At 46.2% G+C, this 23,589-nt stretch overlaps 1 protein-coding gene across 1 annotated transcript in view; it reads left to right on the forward strand.

Annotated features, from left to right (window-relative positions):
- Nucleotides 1-23,589, forward strand: part of LOC135907441 (lysosomal alpha-mannosidase-like) — a 99,299-nt gene that overhangs the window by 75,054 nt on the left and 656 nt on the right. Inside the window, exons 21-24 of the mRNA XM_065439124.1 lie at nt 13,874-13,961; nt 14,104-14,190; nt 15,486-15,695; nt 19,216-19,353. Of these exons, the coding sequence (XP_065295196.1) occupies nt 13,874-13,961; nt 14,104-14,190; nt 15,486-15,695; nt 19,216-19,353 (523 nt within the window). The remainder of the gene's footprint in view (nt 1-13,873; nt 13,962-14,103; nt 14,191-15,485; nt 15,696-19,215; nt 19,354-23,589) is intronic.

Below are 23,589 nucleotides of genomic sequence, written 5' to 3' on the forward strand. Positions count from 1 at the left end.
CAATTTTCGAGACCTTTCCTTCTGCCAAATGAAAGACGTTCACTCTAATTGGGCTGAAGCATTGAAAACGAACTCTATCTGGGTGCACGAGGGCTCTCTAAAAGGGATTTAAGTATGGGCAAGGAGTTACTTCCGCATGAAGGAGCTTAGAACACTCTTCTGCTTTTACAGCGCAATAGAATATAGAGGGTCATCATAGTTATACGCTAAATAATACAGAAGAATAAATATAGGTCCTAAGTGTCATCGACGTATGAGTTACTTCATGTGTTGATATGCTAGTATTTAATTGTGAGCTTCACGTATTGTTTTTGCCGAAGGTAATCGTTAACCAAGATGAACCCAGGTTGAGAAGTTATCAAAGCGAGCTTGGGGCCCCGAAACATGCCGTCGTACTTTTTTTTATTGCGATAGCATGCCTTTTGACATGAAGCATTATTTACAAGTATAGATACACTCCAGATTCCCGGCAGGGTCCGGTCCAACTATCCACATCCGGCGGCCGACCTGGGGTGGTCCACATCGAAGCAGGTGTTTCTGCCGGAGGGCGTGTAGAGAATGATAAGTCCAGAGTAGGTGCCCAGTGTCCACCTCGCAGACAGTAGCGGGACAGAAGGGGACGGGATCGCTGTCGGAGGCGCGCTATCCTGCTGACCACGACCAGGTTACCGCAGGCGTAAGGGCGAGACGGGCGCGTAACCTTCGTAGCAAGACCTCTTTCCAGCGTGCTAGGCCGCCAGGGAGGTCGGTGCCACACGGTGGGAGAAGTGCTCGCGTGGTGCGCTGAAGGTTTTCTTTTTCTTTGAGTAGCCTTGGTTTCTGGAGAGGTGGGAGCCAAGTGAAGGGGACGAGGAGTTTTATTGTGACTCGCTTCATCCACCAAGGCTTGTGTGGGATGTGCATTGCGACGTATGCATTGTGCACGTACTGTAACGGAGAATCGCTCAAGTGTGTCCGGAATCTCCTGTGCCAAAACGTCAGAATTCATAACACGCCGCAGACTACGGATGGAAGCTGAGGAATTGGTGATTATGTAAATGTGCCTACCGGGCGCGTCTCCCGCGCTTGCATCGTCAGATGTTCCTGCCAAAAAGCGATCGTGTCTGTTCAATCCGGACGCTCTCCCGCTACGCCCATCTAATAGCCCTCTTGGATCATATAATGTTGCCATCCGCCCAAAGAAAGACTACAACATACACGATATCCCTATGAAGACCCTTCAGAGACGGTCGCCTCTTACGTAACCACGACGGGCTTCTGAGGCTGCACATATCACCAGGCCCCCATCATGGTATTCCTGTGGGTGCCGTTCTTAGTGAAGTGCATCCCCTGTGCCTATTGGCAGCAATCGCCCTTCCCAACGGACGCGTCTTGCGCGTTCAAGCATACCTGCTCTCTGGCACGGACATTTATCGCTACATGGTAACAGGAGTCGATTCCGACGAATCGCCGGAAACCCTACGTGATACCCTGAGTTGCGACACTCATTGTGTGGTGCTAGCTACCTAGGGCATGGTCGCACATGTCTGTTAACAGTTTTAGGACCAGTTACGGCAAAAAAAAAACGCTTTATCTACAAAGGGCACGTTCTTCACCTCGTCCATACCGCTGAAGCGTATATACTGTTACCAGTGCCTACAGCAAGGCCACATGCGTGCATCGTGCCCTAACCTGGCTCCGGTGCAGACAAATGAGCGAAACAACTCTCAAGCCTTCCAATGTAGTCTATGTAAGTCCAATGGCCCTTCAATAACGGATGGCGCTTGCCCAACCAAGCATAAGACTCAGAAAAGTAAACGCGGTGTTCGCACCTTTTGTCCTACTCCATCTACCCAGGACCTGTTGGTGACTGCCAACCACTTCGCTCCGCTAACAGAAGGGGATGAAGCCATCGAGGAAGATGTCCCTTCATCATTTAAGGTGGTGTGTGCTCCTCAGGCCAGCTACAACGATGTTACTAGCCGCACTCGTCACAGTCATCGTGCGTCTGCATCAGCGGCCCAGGAGAAATTTAAAAAGGAAATGGCTGACATCTATTGCAGTATCGAAAGGTTGCAGACGGAATTATCCAAACTCCATTCTTGCCGCAACCGCCTTGTCATTCCGTGCACTTCGTCGACAACGAATTGGTCATCGGCGGCGCAAATACCTCATAAATGCCCTCTACTAGTACCAGCGTCAGGTATTGCGTCCCCGCATGAATCTGCACCTAATTGCCACCGACCCGTCATCACTTGTGCGCTATGTCATGCAACAGCTACAGGCCCTAATTGCCACCCTTCCGGAACACTTATGCCACAATGGCTTCTAAACCACCTGCATACGCAATTCAGTGGAATTGCCGGAGTCTCGCTAACAAGGTTAATCTGCTCCGAGAACGCATTCGCTTGGGCTCACTTCGAGCTTGGGTGTTACTCCTAGAAGAACAAAACAATCTTCGTGATGCAAGTAATTATTTCCGGCTATGATACGCAACCACCTGTGGTCTCCGCCTCATTTACCTTTCCGCCCAATGCAGGGTCACTCCCATCAGCTTATGTTATCTCTGGGATTCAGTCTCCGTTCACGGCGGCTGATTTTATCGCTGCACAAGGCCAAGAAAAAATGAAAAATGCCCCGGGTCCCGACGGCGTGACCTATGAGGCATTTAAGAAACTAGAAGGAGCCACGTTGGAAGCTGTTCTCAGCTCATTAAACGCTACATAACTGTCAGGAGAGGTACCGGGGCACTGGTTTCAAGCAGCTATAATCGCCATCCCAAAGCCCGCCAAACCTCATGACAACATATCAAATCTTCGACCAATTTATCTGACGTCTACTTTGTGGAAATTGTTGGAACCTATGGTGGCTACCCGTCTCCAGTGGTGGCTAGACGTACATCACTGGTATCATCCGTCGCAAGTTGGCTTTGGCCCCCGCCTTGGTACAGATGAGTGCCTAGATCACTTATCCTCTATGATTTTGATTGGTGGGCGATCGATCCGAGTCCGGTCCGTTCTCGACATAGATGTGCACAAGGCACATGACCAAATCAACCAAGCTGCCCTTGGTGAAGTCCTACGCTGGATTCACTTACCCGCCCACATATGCAAGTTTATTCACACCTTTCTTACATCTCGTGAATTTGCCATCCGCATCCATAAACACAATGGGGGATCCTTTCGGCCACATCACGGTGTACCGCAAGGGGGATCAGTGCTAGCCCTCATACTTTTCAACATTAACCTCCTACTCTTGGCATGGTGTTTGGCGACATTGCTGACCTGCACGCACTCATTTATGTGGATGACATCACAGTCTGTGCCGTTCACCCGTCTCCCCAAATATAAGCCAGAAGTTCACAGCTCGCTCTGACAATTAGACATCAATGATGTTCTTTTGTAGGACTCACGCTGTCGCTTCAAAAGACTTCTCTACTTCCCTTTACGAATTCGCGTGGTCGCCGTGCGTTTAACACCTCCCCCATCGCCTTTCTTTTTTTTTCTTTTGCACGGAAGCAGAATTCGAGGCGTCAGCTCACTCCGAGTCCTCGACATCGACTTGTATGATTTCGGCCCCGCCGGCGCTTGGATTCGCACAGCGCGTCAGAAAGCGCCTAAAATGCTGCACTTCACCCGCATGATTTCTCAAAAGTCAGATGGTGCCACAACCACCATCGCCCGCCTCCACATACGTACTGTGTTACAGCCATGATTGATATACCCAGCCCAGTTTCATTACATGACACGCGCAGAGTGGGACCGATTGGAATGTATCAACTGAACAGCAGTGCATCTAATTACGAGCCTTCCACAAATTAATCCCATTCACGCCCTCCAGGCCGAAGCGCAAATAAATACGCCTGGCGAACTGGTTTACCAGCGCCGCCAAGTTAGTTCCATAAAGTGCAATAATATCCCTGAAGCCGTAGCCCTTTAGAATATAAGGCAGACGGTACGGTGTTGCCCCGCGATTTCTGCCCACCACGGCCGCCGTGGCTTTACCAGCAAGTTATGGACAATCGCTCTCGTGGTACTTGCTTTTCTGTCCTACACATTATTTGGCTTATTTCTTGCGCTCACATCGCATATCCCGACTACAATGTGACGCAGCAAGGCAGATGTGCCTATGTCGGTCATGATATGCTATAGAACCGATAGCTGATCGTCACGCTAGGAGCGCAGACGGTAAGCAAATAAATAAATAAATAAATAAATAAATAAATAAATAAATAAATAAATAAATAAATAAATAAATAAATACCCTCATCTCACATTGCGATGAGGGACGTTGAAGCTGACACTAAGCTAGCTCAAAAGGCACACGTTAAAGACCTAAACAGATACATGGACTACAACAGGAAACAACTGTTTAACCTAAGTGGAGAGCATAGTCTTGCAATTATTAATAGGGAACCTAAGTGTGAAAGCAAACCAACGTGGGAGCCAGGAAATGGAAAAGACGCGTCTATTGATTACAGTCTGTCTTGCAATACATATGCAGCAAGTTGGTTAGCATACTAACAGACAAGGTAGAAATTAGAAACTTAGGGGCTGATCACTCCATTTGCACTTGGGACACGATAAATCACTTAGTTTCAACGACCAACGAAGGAAGGAAGGAAGGAAGGAAGGAAGGAAGGAAGGAAGGAAAAAGTGGAGAAGGACAGGCAGGGAGGTTAACCAGTTTAGCTTAACCGGTTTGCTACCCTACACATGGGAGAGGGATGGGGGGGATGAAAGATAGGGAGAAGAGCTAGATAGAGCACATAACACGGCACACACATCGTTAGTTACAGTCCGTCACTCTTGCGCGGTACGTGACATCACTGTCACAGCCGCTTGTCCAAGCCCGTCTCCTTCATAAACCGAAGTAGTCCCTTCATCGCCTTCAGCTGCGATGTCTTCTGTCGGCGATATGTGAAAATGGTAGCAACTGACAATGGTCTATTGTCAAGGTGCGCTAGAACGGACGCCAGGGCTGTCTCTGAACATTATATTCAGGGCAGTCGCACAGAATGTGTTCCAGCGACCAACGACCCACGAATAGTACAAATAACAGCAAGCATAGCGCAGGAAATGGAAAAGAACCTATGCATTAAGTGGTGTCACTGCGGACTTGAACAGATCACGGTAGCAAAAAAATTCACCTTCGATCACAATGCTCCTTAATGAGAAATTTGAGCACCGCTATACAGGTGTTTCGAATTCCACCGGTTGCGTCGCTCATTGTTGAGAAAGAAATCGCGAACACGGGGACGCGTGTCTCACGCGGAGCGCATGCTCCAGCGCCGGCATCAGCGCGGCCGAAGTTACGCATGCGATGTTGGTCCGAAACGCACGCGAGGCGCTTCCTTTCCATATATGGTGTTGGTGGACGCGCTCGCCCAGCGCTCGCCGCATGCCTCAGTCGTGACGTCAGACATGTCAAGAAAGAAACGACATCGCAGCAGGAAGACACATAATGGGAATTACTTAGGCGGAAGCGAATGGGAACTGCTTATTGTAGTCCAGGAAAGAAAAATCAAAAGCGCAAATAATTTCTGGCTTTCAGGAGATTACGCGAGAAAACTCAAAAGCGCACCGGGGATATTCTGGGACTCCGTAAAACCTCTGAGGGCGGAAAAAACGACTAAAGAGTTCAGGCCTATGACAAAGATCGAAAGAATTTGAACGGGGCATACGCACCAAATAATCGCACCAAAGGAAATACAGCTGAATTATTTAAGAGCTATGCACAAGAAATTCGCGGGAGGCAGAAAATTTAATTACTTCCGAATAACACCAACAGGAAAAAGGTTGAACGGAAAGTGCCAATATGTACGGCACCCATATCGGATGGAATAGCCTTGAGGATAATTATGGAACTAAAACCGAAAAGGAGAAAGACATTACTAAAATTACTGAAAAAACAAAAAAAAACAAAAACAAAACAAAAATGAAGCAAACAAACAAACAAAACCCATAAAGGATGCGCAAATCTCGCATAGTTGAGGACAGAGTAGGATCACTCATTTGCAGAGGAGGAAATAGAACCAACATTAATTCCTTCAGTCCAAAGTTATAATATCTCCATTAGCGTACAGTTTAAGGACGCAAGCTTGGCCAGAACAGAATGGCACATTGGGAAAAGTAGATATGCATTTGCAGGCAAAAGGGAGGGGGAGGGGGGGAGGGCAAGCAAAAGCTTTTTGCAATGACATACTATAAAAATTGCCAGAGAAGAGAACAGATCATTATCGCATACAGGATATTTCCAAATTAGAATCCATTAAAAAAAAGCTGTTAGATTTATTTATGGCCGTTACTACCGTATGTTTTCACCGTCATCCCATGCACACGCTTTATCACTGGACCCATTGTCGTTTCGTCGCACGTGTGACCGCCTAATCCTGCTGCACAAAATCGTTCACGGATCATCTAACATTGAAGCGCCTATCTCGCTAACCACACCTACTGCGCGAGTAACCCGACGTACTCACCCATTAAACATAGATGCCTTCGTTCCAAAAGTAGATTGCTACAAGTTTTCTTTTTTTCCACACACTGTTGAGTTATGGAATAACTTAGAAGGTTCTCTGCGTTCATTGCCGACTAATCAATTTCAGAAAGAACTGCCTAACCACGTTGGTTGACATGTTATGTTAATAAGTTATGTAACCCACCTCTGCTATGTCTCTAAAATGAGATAGCAGTATTTGTGAATAAAATAAATAAATTATATTTAGCGTTCCTTTCCTGGATATTAGCATTGTGCACGAAAACGTAAACACGGAAATTTTGTGGACTGTTCTTAGTCGCGGTCTGGTTGAAGTTAAACCGTGAAAAAAAAGTAATGTGAAAGAATGATAACGGGCAATAGCTTGGGAAAAGTGAACTAGCGGCCATACAGCAGATTGTCAGACATGTTTACGCCGATGTTTCCCGCTATCACCGCTGCTCTTTATGATGTATACATGATAGGAATGGGGAAGAGGGCTAGAAGCAAGTAAATTAGGTTATACTTACTCGTATACGAACAAGGAAGTGTGGTGGTGGAGCAACTTATTCCGGGTTTACCGTACGCTGATGATATTCCCCAGTTAGCGGATAGTCATAGGGATGTTTACCTTCCGGCAGATATTTGCGAAGATGGTGATTCACTAGGTTTCGGTTTAGTGGGGAGAAGTCAGAATTTTGGGAATTTAGTAAGAGTCAGGCAATCACACAATACAGGGAGACAGAACATCAAGGGTTGAAGAATAGAGTTATCGAAGAGTATGTATTAAAGAAGTAAATAATAACATAGCAAAGCATGAACAAGTAATATACTGTAAGCGAAAGGGAAAAGAAACGTGGCCATAGAACAAGAAAGAGGGTTGTGGCGATGCGAAGAGTGTGGGGCAGTGTAGAAAGGAGTCATTGTTCCAGGACTTAAGTATGGAAACTCAGATTTATGTTTAAAATTAGAAGTGCACTCGGAGCCACATATTAATCAGAAGATTTTTGGAAGACTAGCTTTAGGTGCACACGAAAAAACGTTGAAAAAGAATACATGTACTGGGCGTCTTTCGAAGTGTGGAGGGCTAAGAACAAAATTTCGAAAAACTACTGCGGTACTTGAAGTGAAGTATATAGACGGCTAAGGCACTGATAAGTGATAAGGTATGGTACTTCTATTTGCAGAACGTTGTCTCGCAATAGAGAAAAAGTGCCAGGAAGCTAACCAGTGTTACGCTAATAGTGCGGACAGCAGCAGAGATTGGAATATCCCAAATAAACAATGTGAAGAGGAAGCCAGCTATGGAACTATATCGGCAAAGAGCTGATAAAATCAAAAGAGGAAATATTTAATGGTAATCCAAAGGGCAGGGCGAAAAACAGGGTGCCTCAAGACACAGGATACAGTTCGAAGGACACAGTTCAGGGTGATCAGGATATAGTTCGAAGATCTGGGTTCCTGAGAAAGCATAGCTATAGGAGAAAACTCGCGGATCACAACTGCTCGTGCGCAGCGTGCAAAAATAGTCAGAAATCATTCAACTGGTCCGGTTAGCATGCATCGAAATTCACCCAGGAGCAAGTGAAGATGCAGTTACACAGCTCGAGGCCTTGGGCTTGTAGTATAGCCTGGGATAAATTAATGATTCTGGTGGTGTAGAGGCTACACTAAACGACGATTGGACGATTGGTTGCGTAAAACACAGACAGAGAAGACTGTTATTTTTTAGAACCAAATATTCCAAGTTTCCATGGTTTGTAAAGCCCAAACCACTGACTCTTAGGGGCCCAGAATAAACGCAGAAGAAAGACAAAAAAGGCAAAAAGAAATTATACAGATCCCATGCTCTGTAAGAATCGATGTTATGCGCAGCAATTTGCAGGTACCTGGCTAGGCAGTATCATTTGGGGTTCTTGAAAGAGTTACCAGATGGGCAAAAGTGGTTATGTAAAGCAAGCAATTGTGTGTGTCACACTAGCCTCTGTGTTACGACCGTAGCAAGACGACGGCCGTAGCATGGCGGCGTGACGAAAATGAATCTTTTCTTTTTATTCCGAGGAAGAAACGTTAAAACCTGTTCCGTTACGACCTGTGTTGATCCCTACCGTGGTACTCCTCTCTCCATCTTATATATCTTCACGCACTGACTACAACTTCAAGTTAGGAATACCGCAATGCCGAACTAGCCTTTGCATGAATTCAATAATTCCTCGAACTGGAAATGACTGGAACCATGCATCTCCCTGCCTTCATGGCTGCCCATCACCGACGTGAACAAATTTAAGAAAACTGCCACCGAATTTGTATGCCCCTCCTCTCTGTAATGCCTCTGACCCCGAGAGTACTGAAATAAATAAATAAATAAATAAATAAATAAATAAATAAATAAATAAATAAATAAATAAATGTCGCACAGCGTCTTCTTTGCGTTATCTGCTCTACGAGAAAAGGACTGGGAAATGTAGGCCGAAGGCGGTGCACGCGCCCGGCCGTGAGGATAGGTGCTCGCGCACGTGCTATGTGCCGTGAAGCGCGCGTCATTCGCCTCAAATGGCTAGTCGGCGTTGGCACGAGGGAAATATACATGCTATCATAGCCCGATAAGTCTCGTCAACGTCGATAAAAAGATCTTTATGATGGCATCGGCGAAAAGGATGCAAAGTGTGATAACACTGCCGCATCAAACTAGCAGAAGTGTCGCAACAAACGTTCATGGAACGCGTCGCGTTTTGGAGCGCTTGGAGCGCAGATTTTGGGGGTGGTTATTAACAGAAATTTCTCCTGGAAACCTCATGTAAATTATGTGAAAAGCGTCTGATGGGAATTTGCCATATGTTTAGGTTCCTAGCAGGAAAGACCTGGGAAGTGTCATACAATCTATGCTGCAACTGTATAGGGTCTTCTTTATTAGATTCCTGCGGTACAGCCTACCGGTAATCTCCAACAACTGCGCAACTAACCTGTATACAATCCAAGGTATCCAAGCCTAAGCTCTCAGGATATGCCTTGGTCTACCGCGGAGCACGTCAACGACAGAAGTCATTGCAGTTACTCAAGATTGCACTATCAGAACGCACATTGCCATTGAAACAATGCGCGTGCACATAAGACACTTTACCCACCACCTCGCAAGTCTTCCAGTAGAAAGGCCCCACAGAACATTCAGTCTAACTGTTTTCGCGCACCGTGCCTCTCTTACGTCAGTGTACGCACCTGCAGAAAAACCTTCGATTCCTCCATGGTTTATGAGCCGTACTCAAGTAAACGTCAAAATCCCAGGACTTCAGAAAAAGTCGTACTTACCGTCATCTGCACTTAAGCAACTTAGTCTACTCCTCTTGTACTAAAAATAGAGCGACTGCACACACGACTATACTGATGGTTCAACTACGTCAATCAGTTCCGGTGACGCTGTAGTTATACCAACAAGGGGTATAACCCGACAGTTCAAAACTTCCCATATCACTACATCTACAGCTGCAGAGCACGCGGCTCTCCGCGGTGCGCTTCATGTGATCGATACAGAGAGCCATGGAAAATGGGCAGTCTTCTGCGATTCATTGCCTGCCTTGCAATGTGTGCAGTCGTTTCTCCGACATGGAACTCACTATCCGCTGACGTCCGAAATCGTGGAACTTATCCATCACTTCATAGAAAAAAAGCCATGATACCTCTTTTCAATGGATACCAGGCCATTGCGGTATCATTCGAAATGATGACAAAGGTAAAGCAACTCAGACGTCCAATCAAGAACAGACGCTGCGAGACCGGTTCGCATTCTAGCACGCACACTTTAGTTAGCTGAGTGGAATACCGCCCTTACAAGGTGCACCAGACTGCATAGACTAAATCCTTCGCTGCAACTCGGACCTCCAGCCGGACTGCACCAACGAGAAGCGTCTGTTCTTTGTCGGTCGTGGTTGGGAGTTGCCTTCACGAAAGCTTATTCAGCAGTAATTGGAATGGCTGAAGGTCCTGCGTGTGATGTCTGTGACTGCGAGGAGAATGTTGACCACCTGTTGTGCCACTGTACTCAATTTGAAGCAACAAGACAATCTACGTCCAACTGATTCAGGAAACTAGACGATCGTCTTCTGAGTGAACAGACAATGCTAGAACATCGTCCCCACCGATCACCGGCTCAGAAGGCAGTGAAGGCACTTTTGTGCTTTCTGGGAACGCCGGGCTTGTGTGAGCGCCTTTGACTCTTTAGTGCTGTCCGTGCACTTCTCTCTACCTCCTCTCTCCCTATCTCTCTTCTCTTTATTCCCCTTCTCCCATCACCCAGATCAGGGCAGCCAACCGAACTCTCGACGGGTTAGCATGCCTGCCTTCCTTTTATCTCTCTCTCTCTGCTCATGTGAAGATCCTCGCTTATGCGCATGATATGGTTGCTTCTTGCACAAATATGGACAATATCCATTTAGTTACTGATGTCGAAAACCTTTTGCTAACCCGCAGGTTTCTGCATAAATAGGGAAAAGAGCTCTAGCTTCTGACTTGAAAACTGGTTTACAAAGCCTAAGAACTTTTTCAGTTCGCATTGGTCAGCTCTGCCGACGCAGTACCTCGACGTTAATTTAGACAAATGCAACGACACCGATGATCACTCGGAAGTTCAAACGTCACGCGTAAAAGAAAAGGCAGACGCGTGGCAAGGGAGGCAACCCTCGTTGTTCGCGCGCTCTACGGTTTGTCATGGGCTCCCTGTGTCCAAGAGCTCGTATGTGATGAATGTATTGTACGTATCACGTATTAGTATTCAAAGAATTCATCGACCATGTGCTGTATTAAAACTTATTTCTGGGCGAGTTGGTGCATACTTGACATAAATATTGTAACAGCGCAAACACATGCAACCACAAAGTACGAAGGACGAGACACAAGCCCTGTAGTTGTGTGTGGTTGCATGTGTGGTTGCATGTGTTTGCGCTGTTACAATTTTTATGTCATGTGCTGTATTTAGTTGGGCTTCAGCGTGGGCGAAAAACGCTCGGACGAACCTGTTTATTCTCGTTAAAAAGGATGGCATTTGTCTGGTCCATATATTTATGAGACAAAGAACACTGTTTTTCACGTGTTTTTCATACCAATACGCTTAGGTAGATTGCTTCATTGGTCTATTAGTTTCCTCTTATGTGTGGTGCTATTACTAAATATATGCGCGAGGTTTTGCATTCTTGTCGTATGCTGCACGTCATATTTTCATTAGAATATTTGTCTAATTTGTCCCCCCAGCTCCGCCTTCGAAAAAAAAAAACATTAATAAGAATGACCTTACGAAGATCTTGATGTTACGCTCCCTACCGCACTGCACATTCTGGAGCCCTCAGAAAAAATATTACACAAAAGAATTAAAAAAATGCCGGTCGCACCTGCTCATAAGAGTTTCTTCTTTAAGTTACACACAAACACATTATTCGTTAGAGCGTGCCTCCAGCAAAAATAAATGTTTATATCCTGGACGAATAATCCTCTGTTATTTAAAAAAAACAGAAACAACTGAACATTTTTTTTTCTATATGTACCCACAGCGCGTGTCCTGTGTGTACCTTCTTCGTCCTTCGTCCAATTTGTGAGCGCGGCACAAACTTAATTATGTATGTTTTTGCTACATTGTATGGTAAACAGCTTTTCATTGCGATGTTCTGCAATGAACCATTAAAATAAAATTGCCCATGAACGTGCATGGTATACGATTCTTGCCGATTGATAACACACTCGGTGCTCCATATATAGGATTTAATATTGCTCCTGGGCTTAGACAGTTCGTGGAAGGCCCGCATCCATCACGCATTCATCATGCGGATATCAGTGTACATTCTGTACGTGACAACTTCATTGAGAATGCTGTTCCTGTTAGAGAGGCTTCCAGGATGCAACACCATCCACCAGAGTGGATCACTCTGGCGATTTGACAGTGCTCAAGAAATTTTAATGTGTCGGCCATACAAAGGCTGTTGGTGCTCTTTGTGGCCATCCCTGGCCCTTAAACCAATAAAACACACATCATCATCATCATCATCATCATCATCATGCAAAGGTTAGAGCATCAAGCTGTTGTGTTTGGAGTCAGAGGTTCGATCTTGCAATCGTCAATATTCTTCTTAGTGAAGAGGCCCGAAACAAGGCGGGACAGGAACCTACCTGCCCATTTACTGCGATGGGCCTGGGATGAGGCAGAGAACACTTCACATTAAAATAAATTACCTCCGTGGTACCAGACACCATGCAGACCGCTTCAAAGCGGGTGCTCATAAAACCCATCAATTCATCCGCGCTTGAAACTGTGAAACGAGGTATGATAGATGGTAAGCCAAGGTTTTCAATTATGAATATATGAAATTACCACTAGTTGCAAGAAATTAACAAAATTGGCTGATGTTAAATAATTACCGCGCTCTTTACTCATAGTTCGTGTATTCTCATCGCAGTCCGGAAATAAAGAAAGTGTTCTTGCAATGTGGAGTTATGATTCTCATAAATAATACGCGTTCGCCGTTTTGTTTTCGTGAGCTAATGACGCAATTGAACGGGCGTAGTTTTAGCTGCCATATAGCCTTAAATATATTCAACAGCTAATCCTGTATAATGTTTTTGAATCACATTACTACCTATCAGCGATGCACGCTTTTGAAGTGTAGTACGTCCAGCTTTATTTGCGGGACTTCGCTTGCGCACAGAGTGCAATTTTGTTTTCTTTAGGACAGCTGGAAGTTTGTTATGCTATGTATTTCATGCAAAACAACTAATCGACTGAAGAACTGCAGATGTAGTACCCGGCCTTGGCTGTATATGGTAATGCCGCCACGGATATGTAGCTTGGCAGATCAGAAGGACGTCGAAACTTTGTGCGCATGAAGTCAAGTGAAGAAAGGACTTTTCAAACCACACGAGTGAGCGCCTTTCGCAAAACTCTGCCTTTGTATTAGGCATCATGCCTTAGACACTGCAGAGTCCTTGGCATCGTGCCAGAGACATGGTGAACATATTAGCGTCGTCATTTATGTTTTATTCCAACGTTAAATCCTTTTCTTCTCGTCTTATCTCTTAATGAAAACAAGTCGTCAACCATCTATTGTTGGTGCCAAAGTTAAGAAAGTTTCTAATACAGCCGAAACCTCTCTTTGCCTTCCCTATTTCTGAACAGATTCAGTCAATTATCGATTGGTGCAGGCCTTTGCTATGTTGAAAGACAAGCCTCAGCTCAACAAACGAAGCGCAAGACATAGTTGAGCAAAAGGAGAACAACACATCATTTTTTTTCTTTTGCACTTGCAGCTAGCAACGCTCCTCCCTCCCTCCTCTTCGACCGCTTATAGACAGCTGTGCAAATATAGTCACCTCTGTGATGACATGCTAATACGATCGATATTTTTTTTTTTCGCCACGGCATGGAATTACCTTTTCCCAGACGGGGTCCTGTGGCAAAGAAAGGAACAGACAACTGGAAGACTACAGCTTCGCAGTACTACCCCGTCGTGTCTTGGGTGTACATTAAGGTAACCGTGCTCTCATTTGTAATCAGAATCGCCTGCCTTGCGGCATTCGTCTCTTTGGTAAAGTCAATATACAGCGCTGTACTCAAACATTGTGGTAGCGACGCAACTCACGCGCTTGCTTCTCTTCCACCAAACCCTACAGGACGTGGTTCGAAACATGCAAATGACCATCCTGCCCGACTCATCCCAAGGGACGGCCAGCCTTCACGACGGGGAGATTGAGCTCATGGTAGTAAAAAAAAAATTCTGCATAAATTCAGCCCGTAGTAGTACTACTCTATTGCACCAACATATGGCCTAAGGGTTGTAGTACACTCTTGAAGTAATTCGTAGCGCTTAGCAGCTGTTTGCTTTTCACTCCATCGAAGATATCACTGCATTGTTGGCATGTCAGATTTCATGGGAGGAGTATGACGAGTGTGGCCGCCAACACAGCCGAACACCTCCCGATTCACACCCGCTATGGCATGCATGAGTATGCTGGTCGGAGGCTTGATAAGTTTCGAGATTGCCGATCCCGCAGGGCCAACTGGAAATTTCTCAGCGTCGTGGATTGCCACGACATTGGCTCTGATCCAAGTACGAAATGTTAGGCATTAGCGTTAATCCAGATGTCAGCTCTCGAGGACTGAAATCGCCGAAATCTTCGGTCCAGAAAACACTAAGACTAAAAAGCAATGATGATCTTGCGAAATGCGTATCATCGGAGTGATGGCCGTACGCTCGTAATCTCGGTGCAATTAAATGCGCCTCTTTCTTTTGCTTGTTCAGAGTGGTGATATTTGATTTTTGTGGCGATGTTCGGATGGGAAATCAAGCAGCGCCTCCTGAAACGAATTGTATCTGTGTCGGTATATATCCGCGCGTTTCTTCGCTGCAATTTCATTCAACACGGACAGTGCGTGCCACATTATCGTCTGTATTCTGCAATGAACTGGGAAACGCAGCCACGGCAAGCGACCATGTGCGGAAATAATGAAGGAGTCTCTTCAACGTCGCAATTATATGAATTGCCTGTAAGGAAATCATCGTGGAGCTGATAAGAGAGAGCAACCAATGACGCTTTGACTTAAAACGATGCTGCGTCATGCTGACGCCTGTCTGTTTCAGAGTACCAAAAAGGAAAAAAGAAAAAGCAACGGCTTTGCTGCCGCATACTATCAGTTAAAAATTGCTTAAGCACCTTCTTATTCGTGTCCTGCATGGCTGCAGTAGCATGAAGAGAGAGAAGCACTGCAACGACCGGGAAGTTCTTGAAAAATGAAGATTTTCCAAAACTACATGTTATCTTTCATATCTTGTCCACAGTGATCGCTGCTAACAAGAGGTACCCGAAGTCGCTCTTGTAGTTTACCAGCTCTGATGCCATCAGAAACTAGACTTAATCAAAGCTGCCATTATAGCCGGTGTACCCATAGAACGCAGTAACAAGCGATTGATGTGCACTCCCTCGCTATTGCCGTTATACGCGGCGGATGCCGCTACAAGAGTCGCGGCTGCTGAGCTGTCGTTGCCGGGTCGCAGGTGCACCGCCGGCTGGTGGAAGACGACGGGTGCGGCCTCGGCGAGGCGCTGAACGACACGTCGGTGGTGCGCGGCCACCACTGGCTGCACCTCGGCACCTCCGGCTGGCCCCGCATGCGCCAGCAGGCGCTCCAGCTCGTCTACGCGCCCACGCTCGCGTACTACAAGCTGGGCAGGGAGTCGGTGGACAGCATGCTCGCCACAGGAAATGTGAGTGCGCTCGAGTCCAGCGTGCGTGATTCGTTCGCTAGGTATGCGAGATGCCTTCCAAAAAAAAAAAAAAGCAACAGGGTGCTGCGCTCACAAAGTTCCGGCGCCTTTAATTATAGGGAACGCGAAGCAGATGCTCGCGTGATTTTAATGAAAACAGCACTGGACTGAGGTAAAAATGCTGTCGGCTGCAGCCCCAGGCTTAGCTTTTGGGAGCAGGAATTTACATTCATTAACCATCACTTTTTTTTTCTTTTGTTCGCTTTTTGTTTGTGTCATCTGCAGAAGTGGAATTATGAGAAAACATTGGCAAAACAGAGTGTCTGGAACATGAAGCAGAACCACTAAGTTGCGAGATACTAGCTGCGCTCACTTTCGATTTCTTCGAGCAAGTCGGGAATTATGAAGCTTTGTAGCCCCAGGCTCCAGTATTTCTTTATGTGAGGTTTAATTAAGCATTATAATGATGCCGATAAACGTGATCCCTCTTACATTATTTACGTGCCGTCAGGCATCAGCCGAATGAGAATTAGGAAGCGAAAATTAATTTAAAAAGAACGGGCATACAACTAAAGCACGAGCCCTCCTGGTTTTTGGTACTTAAGAAATGTACGAAAACTTGCGGAGTGTAAGAAAACGCTAATTCGAGACGAGTCTCACATTCTATTTTACGTTGGGAAGCATATTTATGTTTCCTAAAAAAAGAAAAAAAACGTTTCCATAATGAAGACATCATGAAGGATTGGTAGGCGGGCCATCTTTTCAGGCGCAGAAAAAATCGAATGAAGGAAAAAAAAATGCAGGTGGCGCCAGACGGGCAGACATTGCGTGAAGATAACTAGACTATCCAGAACACATTTTTTTTTTTTGCGCAAGGACACGTTGCAAAGAAACAGATAACAAAGAAAAATACGGGGAACAGACCCGTTCAGGAGAAGTGCCACGTCCAATTGCAGAAACTAGTTCATATCACGATTCTGCCTGCGTATGAGGATATATTTTCTCAAGGTTCGCGCCAACGCTGTCTCTTTGAAAAGACGCTATCCCGAAATTTGTCCGTGCCAGTCTTGCAATGATCACCGATGCTTTGCTTCGGTCGGAGAGCAGTACCAGTACTCGAGATCGTGTAGCCCTGAGGTAACGGCTTTGCAATGTTGCGTCCTATGTTCAGGACAGAACGCGCAAGTGGTCTATAAATTTTTATTATTACTGTTTAGCTTGCCGTTCACGACCCAAAAAGTAGCGTGAAGGAAGGAAGGAAGGAAGGAAAAAGTGGAGAAGGAAAGGTAGGGAGGTTAACCAGTTTAGCGTAACCGGTTTGCTACCCTACACATGGGAGAGGGATGGGGGAGATTAAAGGTGGGGAAGGGGGAGAGGGAGAGAGAGCACATAGCACAGCACACACACATCGTCCGTTGGAGTCCATCAATCTGGCATGGTACGCGACATCACTCTCACAACCGCTTGTCCAATCCTGTCTCTTTCAAAAACCGAAGTAGTCCCTTTGTCGCCTTCACTTGCGATATCTTCTGTCGGCGGCATGTGAAAATCGTGTCGAGGGACAATGGTCTACTGTCAAGGCGCGCTAGAACAGGTGCCAGGGACTGTCGCTGAACATTATATTCAGGACAGTCGCACAGAACATGTTCCAGCGTCTCCTCGCAAAGACAGGCATTACAGAGAGCGTTGTCGGCCATTCCAATGCGGAAGGAGTAAGATTTAGTGAAAGCCACCCCTAGCCATAAGCGCTAAAGCAGAGTCGCCTCTCTTCGACGGAGTCCAGTTGGCATATAGAGATGCATCAAAGAGGGCAGGTGGTATTGACGGTTGCTCTGGGTGGTCTGGCTGTTTGGTGTGCACCATAGAGATAGCGTGATCTCCTGTGCAAGCACTCGAAGTCTGCTAGCTGCGTCGGATCGTGAAAGCGGTATGGCCTCTTCTTGTGCGTCGTCAAGAGCTGCCCGAGCGGCATTATCGGCGTCTTCATTTCCACTGACGCCGCAGTGACTTGGCAGCCACTGAAACGTCACGTGGTGTCCTTTCTCCTGTGATGTATGGAGTAGGTATCTAATATCGAATACGAGCTGTTCGAATGGCCCGCGACGCAGAGCTGATAGTACAGATTGTAGGGCTGCCTTTGAATCACTGAAGATTGACCATTGTCGAGGTGGCTCCCGATTGACGACACGAAGTGCAGCGCGAAGAGCAGCTAGTTCAGCAGATGTCGATGTTGTTGGGTGGTCAGTCCTAAAGCTGATGGTAATAGCTTTTGCTGGGACAACCACAGCACCGGACGAACACTGGATGTTTGTGGAACCATCGGTATAAATGTGTTCCCTGTCCGCGTACCTCTCGTGCAGAAGAAGCAGAGACAGTTGTTTCAGCACAGGCGACGACAGTTCAGACTTTTTTCCGATTCCTGATACACTGAGATGGACTGTGGGGCTGATAAGACACCAAGGGGGTATCGATGGTTTAGATGCAGCGGTGAAGCCCGATGGAAGTTTGTCGTTGTATTTGATGATAGTTTTAGAGAATGATGATTGGTGCCTGTCTGAAGGTAGTGCTGCAAGGTGGTGATAGGTGGCACGTGCAATATGTCTGATGTGCGTTCTCAGGGCTTCCACCGTAATGTGAGTTCGCATTGGATGGTCCCGAGCAATCGCAAGAGTTGCCTCTGTTGAGGTGCATCTGGGCAAACCAAGGCAGACTCTGAGTGCTTGAGCTTGTGCTGCCTGCAGAACACGAATATTTGTCTTGCAGGTGTTGGTCAGTACAGGTAGACTATATCTTAGAAAACCGAGAAAGAGAGCTCTGTAGAGTTTAAGCATTGCGTCTACTGACATCCCCCACGTCTTTCCTGCCAAGTATTTAAACAACTGGGAAGTTGCTGTCAGGCGCCGTTTCATGTAGGCCACGTGCGGGTAGCGTGAAAGAGTCAAGGCAGACGCTATAAGAACCCCTTCCGCTCCGTAAAATGCCTCGCTTAGGCAGCTGAATGACATATAGCTTTTGACTTTACTCTTCTGCTCAGGCATATTATGCAGCTGTGCACATGGGAGTTGTCAGGTACCTCCTATGTACACGTGTCGAAGCATGAACAGTCCTTACACGTGCGGCGTGGCCTGCGCCATCATAATGGGGCTACCGCCACGAAATCGAAGCGCATATTGGAAACAGTTGGTTTTGAAGCAGATATCTTTCGAGGTGGCTAGTGTTTGTTGTAAGTCTCGCATTTTTATCGCAGTGGCCGCTTCGACGTGTTTATTTGTCACCTTTTCTTGCAAGCGGGAGGAGGGGGGGGGGTCAGCTGGTGTTATCGTGTTTTAGCAATGTCTCCTGAATGCGGTTCAATTATTAAAGTCCAGGAATTGCCAAAGGGAATACCGCAGATCACGTATACACAGGGGCTAGTGGTGAAGCACGGCTTCATTGATTTCTGCGTCGCATGTATACGCATCTGCTGTCCAACAGCTGCGCTCAGCCGAACTGCGTGGCTTGTCTTGGCGCGTCATGACAGTTCTCAGGGCTGCGGGAAGAGCTGCCTGACAACGCGCACTTGCTGACACTGGAGGCACTCTCCGCGTCGCGCATCCTGGTGAGGCTCGAACACCTCGCCGTCGACAAGGACGCCAATGACAAGCTCGTCTCTATCACGGTACGTACTTCATGAGACCATTACTGCCCCTACGTTAAAGCAGCAGTAAATCGGTAAAGCACTAGTTCAATATATAGATTCGCGCGCTTCTTTACAGAACTATTTCCCAATTCCTTCGGTGAAAAAAACAACAACAATTGCCTATTAGTGCACAAAATGAACACCAGAAGACCAGGAAACAGTGTTTCTAACGTCGTGGTACGGATTGTACAGAAAGTTTTTTGCTTTTTCGGCTCCTTTTATTTTTTCTCTAAAGGCCGACCCATATGGTGAACGTTCGGCGGCGAACATGGTGGCGTGCCTTCGTCGTGCAGCACACGCATTCAACGAAAGAGATAGGCGGCTGCCGGCAAGATTTCAGTGTTGCTAGAGGCGCCACGGTTTAGTACAAAGTAAAATTAAAACAAAATGTGTTTTGTTTTTTACAGGCAAACTATTTATTATTTAGTGGCGACATAGACAACGACTTATTATTTAGGTTTCATTTTAATTTGTCAATTTTAACTTTTTATCACAACCTAGACTGCAGAAGGCGGACAAATGGCTCGAATTGTTCACACTGTGCAGTGGTAATCGTGATTGGAGGCTCTACGGCTCTATTCTCGACACCATCGAGGAAGGAGGAAGTTTTCCTTCCTCCATGCTCAACACGTCGACACGCATGGCTGCTGCACGGCGGCCATTATCCGCCATGTTGACTCTCTGATTGGCTGTAGAGAGCTCACGTGCATTGAAATTTGTGCCGGGAAACGGAAGTTTTGGAAAGGACATCGCTCGCGGGTGGTGTTAGCATTTGTGTTTTGGGCCATCGTTCACTCTAAAAAAAGCTTACACCCTTTGGGGTGTATATCTGCCATACAACGATAATCGCAATCTGCGTTGCTTGCGTTTCCTTTCTTGAAAACGCCGCGCCCGCTACTTTCCTGTCGGCAATGCTATGTCATGCTGATAACGCGCATGCCGTTCGTTACTGGAAAGTACCGGGCTCGCAGTGTTAAAGAAAGGAAATGCGGACAAGACAGATGACGTTTATCGTTGTGTGGCAAGAAACGACTCAAAGGGTGTAAACTTTTCTGAGTGTGTTTGTTTAAAAAACACGTTTATTTGAAATAATATTGGTTGAACATTGGAAACCTTCTGCGGCATTTTTCAGTTTTCACTGCTGCGTTTATATTGTAATCAAGATTAATGTCTTTTCGCATCATCAGAAACAACGGCGGCTTTTTAATTTATAAAAAGAAACGTACACAAGGCGGTGCCTCGAAGTTTCCTTAGGCGGTGCGGGTAAGCAGCGAAGTGAACAAGAGATGGCACCGCCTGCGCTTGCGTCGCGCAAGCTGATACTTCTGGCACGCGCAACGCTATCGGTGATATTCGGCCCTTTCTCAGCCTGGCGAGTCGGACTGAGTCACTTGCGTTTTGCGAGATAGCGATAACGCGGCCTAGAACGTGCGCTCATCACCACTGGTGGATCGCGTATGCTGTCTGAAGTTAGAAAACAAGCGCGTTGGTGCCAACATACGATTACTCATTCCGTATCCCGGAGACACATCCTAGCTAATGAAGCAGACGACGGAAGCGAGAAGCGTTTTCGGCGGAATAATCGTCCGCTTTGAGCTACACTCTAAGAACAGTTTACACCCTTTGGCTTGCCCCTTCTGCCACACAAAAATAATCGTCATCTGCCTTGATGCGTTTCCTTTCTTTATCGCTGCGAGCCCGGAACTTTCCAGTAACGAACGGCACGCGCGTTATCAGCATAGAACAGTTTACACCCTTTGGAGTGCCTCTTCTGATAACGCGCGTGCCGTTCGTCACTGGAAAGTTCCGGGCTTGCAGCGATAAAGAAAGGAAACGCATCAAGGCAGATGACGATTATTTTTGTGTGGCAGAAGGGGCAAGCCAAAGGGTGTAAACTGTTCTTAGAGTGTAGCTGCTTTATTTTTGCTGGGGAGGAAAACTGCTTTGCTTTATCAAGAACGTTAGGTTCAGTGCCTTCATTTCAGTTTCGTAGGCAAAGCGTGAAGTTTACGTCACGTTACGAAAGCAAAACAGGGTCATCAGCGCCATTTTGTAAGAGTCGCACCTACGTCACGCTTCGAAAAAAATTGGCGGAATGTCCAGAGTAGAGCCCTGGGGTAGCGGCGGCGAGGTTCAAATTTTGGCGGCCGGAAGAAGGATGTAGACGAGCCGCGATTTTAGTCCTCGCGGCCCTCCTGCTTTCGCCGCTTCCGGCGGGCGCGCCGGCGGACAATGTCAAGCACAGCTTTTTCGATGGCGAACAGCTACATTTCGGCTGCCGGGCTCCGGGTGGACGCTGCCGTGCGGCCGACCTCCGCTTTTTCGCGAAAAGTTGCTCCATGTGTTTCCGCCTTAAAGGCCTCGAAAAGCTGCCAGGTTGCGATCTCATTCACTTTGGAACACAGTGTACTATTATTTCTTGGTAAAAGATTGCTTCGCATCCACTAGGCACTGCTAAAATTTATGACGTCACGGGGTGCTGGTGCGGAAATATCAAAATGTGTCAATTGCCACCAATCTTTCGTTTTAACATCCCTGCTGGCTTGTTCTAAGCCTTTGTTCACTGCAACGCTCATCTATTCATCAATCTAGGCGCGCTCTTCACGAATCTGGCTTAACTTGATACTTTTATTTGCTGTCTTTTTAAAGACCATGATCAAACGATACTTCATGTGCGATGCTGCTATTAAAATAATACATCATAAGCTGTCGTGCAAGGCAGGGCCTTTGAACAACAATAGCAACAATGAAACATTGCGCTCTTACTTTGAACTACTGTTAGTTTTCTTTAAAAGACAAAAACTAAAACGATAATTTGATAAAAAGAAACAAAATCGGCTGTCGCATTTGAGGAAGAGGAAAGCGTGCTACTGCAGGAGGGGCCGCTTTTATTATGTGTTTTAACGATGTGTACAGTGCCACATAAAAGTTTATATGAATTGAATGCTAACGAAAACATTTTCTTGGGCGAATTATAATGAAAAACGAAAACAGAAAACCGTAGAAAAGAAGAAACACTGGACAAATACTATACAAGATAGCACCTGTCCTGTGCGATGTGCATTTGGCCTTTTTTTTTTACTACGCTTTCTTCTTTCTTCGTCAATAGCATGACAGGGAAGAGTGTCACCGAGAGCTCGATTTTATTGCGATATAGTGTTTATATTATACGAACACTTCCAGGCGCATTTACACCGGCACTACACCGGCAGTAGCATGCACCGGCAGTAGTACGCTTTCCTCTTCCTCAAATGCGTAGGCCGATTTTCTGTTACTTTTGATGAACGAAATGATGAAAGGTACGATGAACGATGATATAAGGAACGGACTACCTAATTTGATGACAGTCAATTAAACGAGACTTCTTTCACTAGTGGTACTGTAGCTTTCATACCAGTTTATTTACGATTGTAAAATTTTTATCACCCTCGCGGTATAAAAGCTACCGAAAAATAAAGATGGATAAGAATGCACTGCAGGGTCACAATGAACCTGTTAGATCACATATGATATAATTACGTCGCAATCTCTGCGCAAGTCTTCTAGCAACAATGAAAGAGCGTGTTGTTTGAACAGTCTTAGGGGGGCACGAGCAAAGTGCCGAAACGAAGTCCGCACGAAGACCCTTCGCCACGGTATTTTAGGCACGGCCATTGGCCGAACTTTTCGGCATTGCCCAGCTATCTAAATAGGCGGTTCCAAGTCCGAGGCGCGTCTTTTATGCCTCGATACGCTCCGTAGCAATACATAAATTCGTCAAAAATTAAGCATTCCTTTCCGTGCTTCGTTAGCGCACACCAGCTCATCTAAAAAAAAAAAAAGCAAAGCATCTAACCAGTTGGCCTGTTAAACTAAGGCAAGATAACTTTAGCCATTGAGCGCACAGAAAATCGAAAGGGGGCTCATTGCGTCGCGCGATTGAAATCACTAGATCTGAAATTTTATTATCTTTGCGCGAAGAGCGCCTGGTTAAGGATAACCTAATAAATGGGCAAAGGGAATTACTATATGGGTTGACTGTTGGGCTAGTTGGTCATCCATATTTGAAGTAGTAGCTTAGCGCGAATAAAACAACGGAAACAAGAAAGATGGACAAGGACAAGCGTTAGTCCTTCCTCAAACAAGAAAGACGGACAAGTCCTTGTCCGTCTTTCTTGTTTCCGTAGTTTTATTCGCACTAAGCTACTAGTTCTAATTACTATATATTAGTAATTA

Source organism: Dermacentor albipictus, chromosome 1, assembly GCF_038994185.2.
Source record: "Dermacentor albipictus isolate Rhodes 1998 colony chromosome 1, USDA_Dalb.pri_finalv2, whole genome shotgun sequence".
In the NCBI taxonomy this organism is placed as follows: Eukaryota; Metazoa; Arthropoda; class Arachnida; order Ixodida; family Ixodidae; genus Dermacentor; species Dermacentor albipictus.